Here is a 15,106-nt window from a genome sequence, read left to right as displayed (position 1 = left end):
GTGACTCTCAGAAGATGTAGCTCTAAAACCAACATGTTGACCAGCTACAATTCTAACTATGGAACCATATCTGTAGGTTTGTTTGATCACAAACAAAAACATCGTTCAAAGACACAAAAGAAGATTCATCCTAAAAATATTAAGCTCAGCAATTTAACCAAAGTTGTTGAGATGTTTCACTGAAAACTGCAACATTCCCAATCTTGGAACTATTAATATCTGTACAAAACTTTGGTAACAGTTTATATGCATGACCTGCATCTAAGGGTCTCACTCCCCTGTAATTAAAAGAATATCAGGGTATGTTAATTCTAGTTATCTACAAATACTTAAAGGTAGGTTCACTAGAATGAAGTTAAAGGAAGAATAAAACAAAAATAAAGGAAACAACGAAACAATTATATTGTAAGTACATTTAAGTACTGTAATTTGTATGTATTGTCAGGTATTTTAGCAGAAAGCAGACACAAATTATTCTGTAAGTAATTTTAAGTATTGTGTAAGTAATTTCGAGCGGCGCATACCTTCTGGTTATTTTACAAGAAAACTGACATATATTATAGTGCAAGTAAGTTTAAGTTTTACATTTTCATTATCCTGATGTGCATGGCGATGTTCTATTATTCAAATGTCCCTTTCTTTTACCAATATTAATTATATAAGGACTACTCTCCCTTTCCAGCTCAGAGAAAAAATAAATACCATAACAATTTGCAGGCCTATGTGACTTTATACTGATGGAGCCAAGTCTGGCTTTTGTCCTTACCGTGTAATTACATTGTAATTTCAAATTAAGTACATTGAAATTTCATTTAATTTAATTGGGAAAACACTCATAGATGCAGACCATATTATAAAACGTTACCAAAATTTCATCCAACAGTTTCTCAGTCTGGATCAAAGTGTTGCTCTCCACTGAATGATACTGACGTCACATGAGCCATGACGGAGCATGACTAAAAATAGAGAGGAAAGATCATGAAAAACAACATTTGCAGGTGACAAACAAGCACCAGGAGGTGGTTTATGGATCCAAACTGAGTTTTCCCTGACACAGTTCAATCAGACCTCAATTTCCAGCTCTGGATTGCAAAAACACAAGAAGGCAAGTAAATGAATAAATGATGAGCATTTTAAAAAAGGCAGCTGTTTGGATTTGTGTCTCAGTCTGGCCTCCCAAATGTCTCTAAAAATGTGACATCACTGAGTCGTTAAAGCTGGCCATGACGGTTTTTGCCAAACAAATGCCAGACAAATGTAAAGTGTAGTTCAGTCATACAGAATGTTTTTATGTTAAAAAAATATACCAGTCACAATGTACAAACAGACACACCTTGAGACGTATACGTATCGTATTGCAGTCCCTCAGTGGATTTAGCTTCAGCGTCTCTCCCAGGCTGTTGCAGCTCGAACTTTGCTTCTGTAGCTCGCAGCATACACACACTCCATCGCTGTCAAACTTGAGCTGGGGGGGTGAAGGAGAGAACACACATCCGCACTCATGCATGCATGCCACATACACGGAAACACACAGGCACACACACGTCACACACACACATACACGCACAAATCAGGCCTGAGCTTGGTTTTCTGATGTCACTTTTTTCTGAAGATGAGTGACGAGCGACATATTTACCCCTGACATAAAACATATTCTCAGTTACAGGGCGTGTAATCAAAAACTTTGATGACAAAGTTCACGCGTGAGGCACAAAACGTATTTCGCTGTGATTGAGAAAGGCACCTGCACATGCATAAAGAGACAAAGGACTGTGAGATATGATGAGCTTCCCAGTAAGGGACAGCGGTAGAGCATACCTCTGCTATGTGTCCCAGATTGAGAGAAAGCAGGACATGAACCCAACAAGTATGGGTTAATTACATTGGGGAAAGGAGATGAAGAACATTAATATTTCAGTCACGACTGTGGGAGGGTCTCTGGGGAGCCACATAAAGCGGTGAAGTTGGTGTAGTCGGCTGCTCCCACTTGCATAAGGACAAAAGCTGTTTATAATGTGGAAGCGCTCAGGTTAGTGGGTTGGGTGCCAGATGAATCACCAGGGGCTGCATCAGTCATGAAAAAGATAGAAACCCCTGGTACTATGAATTGAATTAAAAACAAATCAACTAGGAATCTCATTATGTAAATCTGCATGATGTTTTGATTGTGTTGTGAAATGGGAGCTCACTCAAATACCTAAAGATACTTCAAGCTTGAAAAGTCCTAATTCATAGTTCCATTCAGATGTGTCCGAGGTAGAGCTATGACGAGATCAAATTTTCACTCGGCTGCTATCAAGGCCAAAAGAAATCACGACAAAAAATGAAATCAGGTGAATGCAGTGTGATTGTGGTTACAGATGACAGATCCATCACCATCACCCGAATGTCATAACACGAAAAACGTAAAAGACACCAAAGCATCCTAACATAAATAAAACAGCATGAACAAATGTCTCCGATATATTCAGATGCACTACAGACATATATACACTACAGCGAGGCTAAAATAGAGCACCAATGTGCAGTGACTTAATCAGGCCACAAACTGTAGAAACACCTGTGAGTCAAAGTGCTCGGCACCACAGGCTAACAGAGCAGTTAGCTCAGTGCGCTTAAGGTGCAGAGAGGAGCAAAGAAACTGCAGGAAGAGAGAAGACAACAAATCTGGAATTATATTAAAAAATAAGTCCTTTATGGTCACATTAGGGAAAACAGTGGTGGAAAACAGCAGCACGAGCAGAACTATTGCGATAGTGTTCAATGAACTCGCAATCTTGTTGCCGTAGAAATGAATGCTGGAACAGGGGGTACTTTGCATTAAGACAGTGATAAAATGGTGAAGTCAGTCTGTTATTCGTTTGCGACTGAATAGGGTCAAGTTGGCAGTTACATGCTATCTCTTTGTGTTGATATGACAATTAAATCAGTGAAAATTGCAAATTTGTTATATACACAGAAATTCACATTAACTGCTTAATTTCATCGTCCTGCCAGAAACCTGGAGGTTTGAAACTTAGATTAAATTCACAAATCCTTCTACAAATAGTGACGTAGATACTGGCAATTTAACTGCAAAATGATATAGAAGCTCACCTCAGCCTTAATTTTATTTTATAGGAATATAACCAGAATGAAACGAGTGCTGAGTCTCCTGTTGCAGACGAGTTGCATTGATCACTGCAGACTGACTCCAACTGATTGCAGTGTGTTCGCAATCTGTCTGTGTTTATAAATTAGATTGCAATAATTTTTAAACATTTACCAGTCTGTCTGAGAGTGAATGCTATTCGAGTCTGATGCAGTGATTGTTGGGAGACAGGTTGCCTCCCACAAGGACACCAGTGATCAAAAGTGGCTGCCCAGAGTTTGAGGGTGTTGCATGCTCAGTAGCTTCTTGCAATTGATTGCCAAAAGTGAAAAGAGTTTACTGCAATCCCTGAGCAACCACCAATTTTTAGCAGACACAAAGAGGTTGCTGTCCTATTTTTACTCTCATGTGAGCGAGCCATTAGTTAGCCATAGCTGTGTGCACACTAAGGCTGCAGTCTAGTAGTTCATGAAAAGTAGGAGTTGCAACTCTCTGGAAAGTGTGACCACAACTGTTCTGGTGGTGGATTATTCCTCTAAATATCATGTGAATTTTTAAAGTTATATCTATTTTTCACTTTTAATTACATTTCAGAAACTTTCCTCAAGACATTCACTGAGTTGAGTTAGAAGTTCTCCCAGCTTTCACACCTCTGCCCAGCTGACCAATCAAAGCATGAAGTGGATGTAGACGTCAGGACAACAGTTTGAGAAAGTTACACATATTGCTGGTGACGGCCGCTCCACCAATTCTGACATTAAAACATTCGGGGAGAGGAAATTTCCAGCAAGAAGTGACAAGCGCTTCTGGTGGCGTATTTTGGGCCCTTTAATGTATCTGTATGCTTGAACGCACCGTTACAGTCGGGGTTTCTCACCGTCTGCTGTGTTTGTTTTGACCACACTTTTTAAAAATGTCTCCCAACTTTATCGGAGTGAAACAGAAAGAAAGAAAAAACATTGGCTTTCTCTTGCAGAGTTGTTTATCTATTTTATTTCAGCTCTGGCAGAGATGGATGTGTTTATTGGGAGCCATTAGTCATCAACAGACAAATAGTTCAGCTGACTTTTGGTGCTGACTCAGTCCTGCAGCCTGTTTGGAACAGAAGCGCTGCCCGTCAGCCCATCGTGTGCTCGCATTCGTAGATGTAGGCTCACATGCAGACAACACATTTCTATTAGTCACTCACTCTTCATGATCCCTTTCGACCATATATATTGTTTTCACTTTTATTCACAGCCTTAGTGCATACCCCTACAAATGTTAGTGATAACATATCAATATTAAGATCCATTACTTATCATTGACTGCTAGTGGGTCAACTCAGGTGTTCATTCTGGTGACAAGGGGTTATGTAGAGTTCTAGACATGAAAAATGTTGATTGGCTGCTCTGTTTGGTAAATATGAACTATGGACAGACTGGCTAGATATACTATTCAGCAAAGTTTTGATTGGATTTGATGTCTGTGTGCTCTGATTTTACTAATTTATTTATGAAAACAAGAGCTTTTTTCTTTATTTTGTATGAGTCAAGTTCAGTACTAGGTTCAATACACTGTCTAATCAGTACAGATCAGAAACACTGCATCATTTCTTCCAATTATCTTTAATTAAGTTTAAGCCTCCAAAAAGCCACATTAAAAGATTAATGTCTTTTTTGGAGTGTACTGCAAAGCTGGAGCATGCATGGGCTAAGGTCCAGTTGGTCTCACCAGCTGACAGTCTTCCAGAGAGTTGACAAGTTGAGCGTTCTGGCAAGAGAGGATGGAGCCCGCCAGGTTTAGCATCACACAAACTGCAGACAGCAGCATGAAGAATGTGATCTGTGAGAAAAAGAGAGAAAGAAGAGAGAAAATATTTGAATCATAATGGTATTAATGGCAAATTGTCCCTGCTTGTTGCTACTAAAATTGATTCAGCACTTTCTGATACTGTTGCTGAAAGTAGCAGAGGCGCAGTGTACTTCTCTAATCAATCGTTACTCACAGTGACTCTAACAGATCACCAAAGAGGAAATTAGCTCTGATGTCAGGAGAAATCAATAACCTGTTCCCCCTCAGGCCTCCACAGTCTGAAGGCACACAATGACACAAGAAACAACTTACTGAGGGATTGAAATTCAAAACTTATTTCTATGTTTCTCAACATCATCACAGCAGTGAAGTAGCTCATCTCTCTCAGACACACATGTACAACCTCAACAGATGTAATATTGTCTTACACTCTAAACCAGTGGTGGTGTCTCTCCCTCGACCCCGTTTTCCTGGGGGTAAAGGTTTCTTTTTTATTTTCTTGGATATCAATCCTGTTAGTGGAAACATGGCTTCTATTCCTGCAACTTGACATTGCAGGTCAAGCGTAAAAGAAAAGAGTTTTGAAAATGACTCCTGTCCAGGAAACTGAAAACCAGTCCCCTGCATTGTGTACCAAAACTGACACCACAGCTGCATCTGATTGAAAACTGTAATGTGGAGCTATTCCCAAAGTTTGCTTTTGCAGAGTGTTGGGACACTGGAACAGCATTGGCCGAGGACACTGAGGTCACTAGAAGGAGGAGTTCGATGCGTAAAAAGGTTATTGGGAACACACATAAACAGATGGAGAGGAGGAGAGAGAGACAAGGAGGTGGAGAAGGGAAGGAGCTGGAGGTGGCATGTAATAAACAGATGGAGCGATAAGTTTGAGTGCTTTTTTCCATGACAGAAAATTGAAAGATTGAGGGGCTGATGGGAAAGCTTGAGGAGCAACTCCTTAGATGGCAGAAAGCAAATAAATAAATAGAAGGAAAAGAGTGAGGATGAATGCAAACAAAAGAAAAAAAAAGAGTGAGGATGAATGCAGAGAAAAGAAAAAAAAGAGTGAGGATGAATGCAGAGAAAAGAAAAAAAAGAGTGAGGATGAATGCAGAGAAAAGAAAAAAGAAACGAAGGAGACAACCGGTAATAAATGCGGACAGAAACATGCAGGGGAGGAGACAGACAGAGCATGACTCTGGAGTCCCATGGTGCATCGGTGGTAATGATGTGTATATCTTCTTAATTAGTATTTCATTTGAATGTGATATTAGCTGTCTGGTTCGGTGGCTTAATAGCTGCGCAAGAACAATACCAGACTGAGCAATCTGGTCTTCAAGAAATGTATTGTTAAAAAAATTTCCATACCTCTAAAACAAGGAGCCTGTCTCATATATTTAATACCGATGTGGCACTACGCATGTTTTTGAAGTTCTGCACTGCAAGGACACAACTGCGCTCAGTAACTTGCTGCCCGACCATTGGTGACATCTTGAGAGACATTAGTCAAAAATAGACTTCCCATCTGTTAAAATAAAAAAAAAATGTTTCAAAGTGGATGACAAAACATGTCCAACATGAAGGACATAATGTTGTTTCAACCAAACAGCACAGGATGGCCACGTGCCGTGAGCAAAATCCTTGCTGTTGTTGTTTAAATGCAGTTATAATCAGCATAATATTTGGACTCCTCCATCAGCAGATAAACATGACAGTGTCTCTGGTGAATGGATTTGGATACTGAATGAATCACAATCTGCACTACAAGCTGGACATGCAGCTGAACACTTTGTCTAACAACAATCACCACAAGGACAGACACAAAGACAACAACTCAAAACTCCTTATTGTAAATTATTTTTAATTTACTAAATCACTGTAACCTAGTCATTTCCCAGCTTTTCTGATAAATGTTAATTATATCTTCTTCTTCTCCTCAATCTTTCCATTTATATTAACAGCAACCTATTGCACAAACTGAGAGCATAATCACTTATGCGTCTTTCACTTACACCCATACTGACCTGTTACCAGTTAATCTAATTAGCTGCAAAAGTTTCCTTTTAATACCACTAACTTTCTTACTTACCAGCCTTTTGTTGGCTCATTCCACTTTTTTTGCAATCAAATTCAAAAGAAAATAAGCTAAACAAGCTTTTTCTTAACATGGCAAATTTTCTCACTTTGATATGTTTTCCACAATCTAGTTTTAATCAAATATGTGTTCATGAGAACTGCAAATTACTACATTCTGTTTATATTCACAACTTACACAGTGTCACAATTTTTGGGGGTTTGTACCTCTTCGCAAACAACTGCCAGTAATCTCCACCAACAACTCACAACTGGTTCATTAATAGGCATTTTTCCCTCATGACCAGTGGATTAAGTCATCTGAGCGCAGTGATAATCTGTTTGATGAAAGTATAATGCAGTATTATTACAGTAAGAAACTGTTTTGTTTTTTATTTCACAATAAGTACAATTTTTTGATACTGTCAAATCTAGCTGCGAGCACTTTTCCATAATTTAACAGAATAAATTTCTTACAGAGTGAGTTTTTCTTCCTTTTAAGATGCATGGAAAATGATACGCAGCGTGTGGCTATACATAAATCTAAACTGTACTGCTTGAGCTAATTTATAAAACAATAGCTAAATCATGAAAGCACGTATACACACACTGTATAGTGCTGTCAAACACACTGTCATATAGGGAATTTGATCAATTGTCTCCTTGACAAAACATTAGCTCATTATCATCGATTAGATGCATCTGTAAATAGCAGCTATGACTGATTTTCTGACTGCTGGACAAAGTGTGGAAGTGTCTGTGTACACAGGGCTGACATTTGTCAGCCAAACCAACAGGATCTTCCTGTTACAGTTTAAAAAACATAAACACACGGATCTACTGTTCCTGCTCATTCTTTCTGACAAGTGTTTTGAAACTATCTAACTGAGGTTTGTAAAAAGCAACATCACTAATGCAAGGCTGTGCTGCACAATTTTCTCTTGGCATCCTGGATTTATTATTCTCTATTCAGGTTGCACCCAGCAATGGTGAGGGCTCTTTTGGTGTGGAAATTAATACGGTATTGTAGATGAATATGGTAATAAGCAGAGAAACAGACTTTTTGTCACAATATCCCCAATTGGTTCATCCTGTATTGACAGTAATAGTTAACATTTGCAGACGGCTGTTCTGCGGAAGTGAACAGGAAGCAGAAGGCATTTTCATTAGTTCAACTGGGGCTGCAGGAGCATTTAACTTGAATGATGCCACGACAGAAAATACCATGATGAGGTTATTGTAATGTGCAAAGTGATGACAGTAAAAGCTCCTTGGCTGACACACACGGCCATAAGTTGCACATTATTGAAAGCACTCCGTGTTTGCCTTGTTGCCTGCTGAGCCAGTCAGATACAGTACTGTGCCTCAAACAATTACCAGCTGCAATTCAAACAGAGGAGAAAACTGTTTTTCTTTATCAAAGCTCCAGTGACTGCTGGAGTGCGGCGCCGTAATATCATGTTTCTTTAAAAGGATATTTAATTTCTAGTCGGGCGCATTTGCATAACTGTTTCGTGAATCTGTGTCAGATCTTACAATTACCCTTTATCTCAATATATGGCTACAATAAAAAGCACACAGCCATGAAACAGAAGAGCAGGTGCAGCCAACTTCATCGGTTCAGATTTACTATGCCGCTCGTGCAGACACCCAAATGTGTGTGTGTGCGTGTGTGTGTGTTTCTATTTTAGAAAAGACCACAAATAAATCCCTTTGATTTGTCCTCCCCAGGCCTGTGTGATTGAGGCTCTCACCTGTGCACCACAATGTTTTCTCATTGCTGAACTGATTGTCATGCCTGGCCTCATACAATACTTTCTCATTACTATGTAGGATCACACAGCACCATTAGCAGCTAGTCATTAATTACTGCTGTGCTGGCCTCTGCATGCCAAAAAGGAAAACACACACACAAAAAAGCCACACACACGGCACTCGGTCGTGGCAGATTTACGCTGCATGTCATCATCACATCGTTTAACACTCTCTACGGAGGACAATACACCATAATACAATCACCATTCATCTCCATCAGACACACATAGATTAGCATATAAGGCCCAAGGTGTGCCGCTGTAATTCTCCATAACTGTCACTGAGGCTCAAATCATTTGGTTGCAGCTTAGCCTCTTAGTGTTCTGCATCCAGTTTGTTCTTCACATGCAAAGAAAAGTGATGATGCTTTTTGTATGGATGCATGCATCCATACAAAAACTGTAAAACTGCTACAGTTATATTGTCCGGGGCAACATTTTCCCAAGCGTGTTCTATGGATTTCTTAAAGGACTGGAAGCTGCCTGATTGCCTGATTTATTTCTATGAAAGCTGCTCACTTTTCATACTCTGAAAAACACATACTATAAAAAGAGCTCTTAACAATAGTGATAGAAAAGTCAGTTGATTTGCATGGCGATCAGAAGTCTTGCTGCTTCAGGTTTTCTGATTCGTATGATTAAAAAAGATGGGGTTTTCTATGTGATGAATATCCATCCATCTTCATCCATTTTCATCCTTCCATCCAGGTCACGGGAGTGCTGGAGTCCGTCCCAGCTGCCACAGAGCAGGAGTTTGAGTACACCCTGGACAGTGCTGACTGGAACATCTGTTACTGTTACATCCATGTTATTCCAGAGCGTGGATGGTGAAATAACCTTCACAGCCCAACACCACTCCGGGTGGCGTGTTTTTTGTCACATTTTATTTTCATCTCAAGAAATAGCCCAACCAGCAAGTCAAGTAGTGTTATTCAATCAAAGCTGCAGGCGTTTCAAGGATGCTCACAATGACAGTAAGGCAGTGAGTCATTCCCAAATCATCAAAAATGCATGTTTGATACTCCTCTGCATTAGAAGTTAAGGTTTAATCTTATCAAGGGGCATATTTGAAAATCAACCCAAGTAGTCTGCAAAACACAAACGTCCACAATGAACTCCTGTTTGGCATATTTACAGTCTTTGTGCTACGCTAACCAGCTGTTGGCTGTAGCTGCATATTTAACAGAGAGTCGTGTTGATCTTCTGGCCATCACAAATCTCCAAAATGCCAAAGTAGTCCTTTAAGAATGTGGACTTTTAAAGGAATTCAGAAGTTGTCAATTCAGCGGTTTATATAAACTATATATAATATATAATTATATATATATATAATAATAATGTATATAAACTATACATTCATCTTTAAAAATTCTGTCTAAAGAAGCAGGGCAAAAAGAGATATCTGTGCTGCAATCTCCACTTTTCTGTGTTAAAGCCCTTTTTCCATGTATGTGCTTCCATGACCACCATCACAAATAAGCCTTGGGCTGAAGAGCTGAACTCACATTGCTTTATTATAAGCTTACTAAAGGTATTTAATTGAAAAAAGATCAAAGGAAACTGGGGGCTCTTACTGCATATCACCAAATGACAATGTCAGCAGTATTTTCAGCAGGAATAATGGAATATTTTATGGCCTGAAGCTGCCACATTTGCACAGCTGTCATACAGAAAGTACAGTATGTTCTAACAAGACATTGTACAGTTGTGTGCAAATCTTTCTGGCAAATGAAATAAAAAATAAAATAAATAAAACCAAAAACAGAAATGAATATGAGCTTCTCCTAAATTTTTAATGGAGTGCAACTTGTTTTTTCATGAAACATAGGTCACTACTGTAACCCCACCCATCACACCCTATTAGCGGTGTGAGACACACAGCATTAAGCTCCATCTGCACATTTTCAGCGTTGTTCAGGTTAGGTCATATCAGAGCCTTCAGCGTGTGTTTCTTGAAGCACAGTTTGAGTTCTGCTTTCATAACAACCAGTCTCGTTTCAGTGTTTGCTTCTTGTCTGGGTGCACGACATTTGCATCAAGAATTTGCTGATGTTGAGCAAAGTCTGTCAGTTTGGCGAGTCTAGTTTTTCTGCCTCTGGCTGCTACAAGCCCAATGCTTGGTTAATATTTAAGGAAGACTGAGAAAGCAAATCCTCTACCAAGGCCAGTGCCCAATATGGAAATTTTCAGGAAGGGGAATCAGATGTGTACCGAAATTTAATGGCTTCTCCTTTTGCCCATGCTCCACCACTCCACTAAGGATTAAAAAAAATTGGCCATTTTTAAAAAATTAATCTTGCTGGCAAATTGTTGGTTAACTTAATTTTAACTTCATTTGTCCATAGCACTTATTTTTAAACTACTAGCTCATCCAGATGTTACTTGAGATGTTGAATTCTTTTTTTTTTCACATGCCACAACCTCATTTGAAAAGTAGGGTGTGGTAGTAACTGCATTAACAACATTAGACAGACTAACTTAACATTCATGTTTGCTGACTGTGCTGTACTTAATTTTTTTAACTTACAAAATGATAAGCATAATTGAAAACAGTATTTGCACAGCTACTCTGGTTTGTGGAGCGAGGCAGATGCAAAGGCAGAAATTCCAACAGCCATCGGCTCATCAAAGATGCACTGAAAGTGCAAACCACAGCATGTTATGGATTTCAGAGTACACCTTGTACTCACAAATCTCACCGCTTCGAGTGGATATACAGCATTTTTTAGTGTGTATGAGAACCATCAGAAGTCTGCCAGTTAGCTTTGTAATGATAATGCTGTAATACCCACTATATATCAGTACCAAGAGGTGTTTTTTAAGCAAGATCTAGGGATAGAAGTTACTGGATTTTAAAGATCTTAGTTTTTAGTTGGGGCTATGTTGAATCCCTAATCCAAACTAATTCACACTCGACACTGAGTGCTTAAAGCTGTCAAAACCTTAATATTGAAGCTCAGAGCTCAGCTGATGTTTTAACCAGTATTTTATTCAATCATAATTCCCATCAATCCATTTCCTTAAAGTGGAGAGTCATTAATTTTACTTTATTTGGATAACAATCATTGATAAAATTGCTCTAATTCTCACTTATTTTAATACCTTAGTGAAGACTTTCAAAAAAAAATTCTGCAGTGTTTTTCAACAAAGCATGTGTTAATCAAGTGAATTGGGGTCTTATTTAGAAGGAAACACAAGTTAAAGCAGGGAATGATTTATGATGTGTCTTATCAGGCAAGCGACAAATTACTAACATAAGCTTGAAATACCCTCAGTTACTTAATCATCTGTAGCTCTCACATATCACATCAGTTAAAAAACCAAACTAACACGTTGATGGCCACAAACCAGTGAGTGATGTTGGGTCGACTTTTTTTAAGAATCGAGTTTCTACATGGTGGCAATTTAGATTATTTGTTGCTGAGTCATTACTTTTAGTGCTGTGCAAAAGTCTTGAGCCATGCTTCTTTTCTTTATAGCTTGCTTCCAAGGAACCAGATTTCCTTATATTTTTTAGAAGTGGTCTTGAGCAGTAGCTCTCTTCTGCAGGCCTTTCAATGTTTTTCTTTGGCTGCTTTCACTAAGTTTCAGTCCTGTCCTTACGCCTAACCATCTTCAAAGGAATTTTGTTGTTGCTGTTTGTTGAGTCATTTAACAGCCATAAATCATTCAAGACAAAAAAACCCCACCTAACTCAATGGATAAACCAATGATGTGTCTACACAAGGCAACAAAACATTTCTTCCCATTTCTTTAGGTGAATCTATGAAATAGGTGCATAAAATCGTATTTTTGTACCAACACGTTCATTCCCAAAGAGTTATTAGCTGAAGACGTTTAATTGGCACAGAATCATCATTGGTTTTCAGTGAATGGATGAAAGCAGCTGGCATCTTTTACAAAGTTCCTCCTGTACTCCTGTATGGTGTGTGTCCAGTAAGAAACTGGACAAGTGGAGGACAAAAGAAGGAGTGGCAGGCTTTAAAAACTACAGCAGATTAACAGAATCTGAAAGTCATGAGTTTAAGAAACAGGAAGAAAAATCCAGCAAAGACCTGACACACGACCTCAGAGATCCATTATAGACTGATTAATCCAAATCTGGAAGTTTCTTGGTTCAAATCATCAACAATAAGCACGGAGTAGGGAAAGGAGTGAGGTACTGCAGTAAGTGTCTACAACACTATCTCCACTAAAGCATAGTGGAGTCTCTGTCATGATTTGGGGCTGTGTTTCAGTCAGTGGTCGGGTATCTTGTCAGAATTTATGTAATTATGAATGCAGAACAGTATTATCAGAGTTTGATCCACCATACATACCATCTGGAAAGCATCTGGAAACAAAACAGAAGAAGACACAACCAGCATCCAAAGAAGAGCTTTGAAATTCCTGCAAGAAGAGGAAAACTATTCCTGAAGACAACTTAAAGAAATTACAAGAAAGCAGGCCTAGGAGAGTTCAGGCTGTGTTGAAGAATAAAGATGACTTGAAATCTTCACCTTCAAGCTGATTAGAACTGTTTTCGCCTTATATACTGTATTTTATTTCTATTTTCCCTTTTTATTGACCATTTTCCTGACAGAATATAAAGAAAAAGTGTTCAGTAGTGTTGCTGTTGGATAAGCACTCCAAGATATTTTACTCTTAAGATAAGCCATCTCTACCACTGGCAGGATATTAATGTTGAGAATCTAACTTTCAGCTCTAATTAAAGTTTTCCTTTTGTGACCAATAGGTGTCAGGCAGGTGCAAACTGGAGTGGTTCAAATGGACGAGCCATCATGACATCAAACGAAAATTCACAGCAACAGATAAAGTTAAATAATGTGGTATGACAATGAGATGCGGGCTCATGTTGTAGTGCTTCCAGTGACTACACTGTAGGGTATAACAACATTTAAATAACCCTCTTTTAAAAGATATTATAATCAACAGCTGTGCTTTAACTGTTTGGAGGGTGAAATAATAATAAGATTTGACAGTTTTGATCAGAAGGGGACAGAACAAAAGGAGAATTTGAATCAGTGTTAACGTCCTCTGACTGCAGCACAAATTAGTATTTAGTCTGCAGCAGCACTGCGACACAACACTATTTATTTTCAATTATCCCTGAGCCACAAGAGATGGAGGCAATGTTGTTTTGTTTTTGCTTCTGCTCAGCAGATCACAACCCCTCTGATTCAGTTTCCCTCTGACACTGTATATCAATCCTCATGCCCCTGCAGAGATCAGAAACATCTGCACGCAAAAAGCATTTTTACGGACAATGACAGATCATGACTGAGTTTATAATGGGAAAAAGCAACAGTGTGCTGTGTTTTGGCATTACAGATGAGCTAAATTGCTTTGCCTCTTTAAGTAATGTTACATTACGGACATAAATTGCACAAAGCTTTAGGGTTAAAACATAATCAAGAAAGAAAACAGTGAGTTGGCGTCTGTCATATTGACTTAGAAAAACACAGGAGGAATCAAATAGAGGGCAGCAACAGCTGGATCTCATTGTCTCTCGCTGCTAACAGGTACATTTCTGCTTTCCCCTGTAGTGAGGGTGAAGGGGTATATTTATGTCTGTGTGTGTGTCTGTGTTTTCACATCATCAGGATTAGGTGTGATGGAAGTTGAGTGACCCCGAGTTCAGTGCTGGTCCAAATAAACAGTGGAGGTGTTGATACTAACTCTCAGCACCTGAACCCAGGAGACACCACACTAAACCAGAGGTAATGACTTTATACACTCCTCATCCTGATGGGAAATGGCTTCATTGCAGGAGAGCACATCAATTTAAAGCCTAAGCCATGTACAGATATGTGTTTATGGATAACGGGAGACATATTAATTTGCAGAAGTCATAACACCAGTACACCCAACTATAAACAGAGTTAAATGCAGCATACAAATCTGCATATTCTCAGTACTGTTTCTTTTTTACCCTCCACAGGGATTAAATTCCCATCTTTATGTATTTTGCAATGAATATGAAACTGGGGTTATGGAGGGATTGATGAAGTGTTGACTGCTCTTTGTCGTACCTAAGCTGTTCCTGCAGAGGTCACAGCACTAAAAATAGCTGTAATATTTTCTTATTTTCCTACCAGCTGTATTTAATTGTTCTTACACCAGATGTTTAGTTGTTGACTGTAATATTAAAAAAAGCACCTTGCTTCTTGTCTGTGAAGGTTCTCAGTCATCCAGGTCATCGTAGTCAAAGGAGCTTGCAAAGAAAAGCGTCTGGACTTCTTTAAGTTGTGTGAATGTGTGCGTGAATGGGTGGATGACTGGTTGTGTAAAGCGCTTTGGGGTCCTTAGGGACTAGTAAAGCGCTATACAAATA

At 39.0% G+C, this 15,106-nt stretch overlaps 1 protein-coding gene across 3 annotated transcripts in view; it reads right to left on the bottom strand.

The window, feature by feature from the left end:
* The window catches only part of entrep2 (endosomal transmembrane epsin interactor 2), a 107,991-nt gene that overhangs the window by 18,438 nt on the left and 74,447 nt on the right, over nucleotides 1–15,106 (bottom strand). For 2 of the 3 annotated variants that reach the window (XM_084935330.1, XM_084935348.1), the window contains exons 3-4: nucleotides 4,805–4,915; nucleotides 1,334–1,498 (exon numbers count right to left, since the gene is read on the bottom strand). In XM_084935330.1, coding sequence (XP_084791456.1) covers nucleotides 1,334–1,498; nucleotides 4,805–4,915 — 276 coding nt within the window. The remainder of the gene's footprint in view (nucleotides 1–1,333; nucleotides 1,499–4,804; nucleotides 4,916–15,106) is intronic. The other variant, XM_084935338.1, reaches the window with a different exon arrangement.

Source organism: Perissodus microlepis, chromosome 1 (assembly GCF_051167445.1).
Source record: "Perissodus microlepis isolate ML-2025 ecotype Zambia chromosome 1, ASM5116744v1, whole genome shotgun sequence".
Classification (NCBI taxonomy): domain Eukaryota; kingdom Metazoa; phylum Chordata; class Actinopteri; order Cichliformes; family Cichlidae; genus Perissodus; species Perissodus microlepis.
Note: the sequence above shows the minus strand (reverse complement) of the source record. Positions and strands in the feature narration are given on the sequence as shown.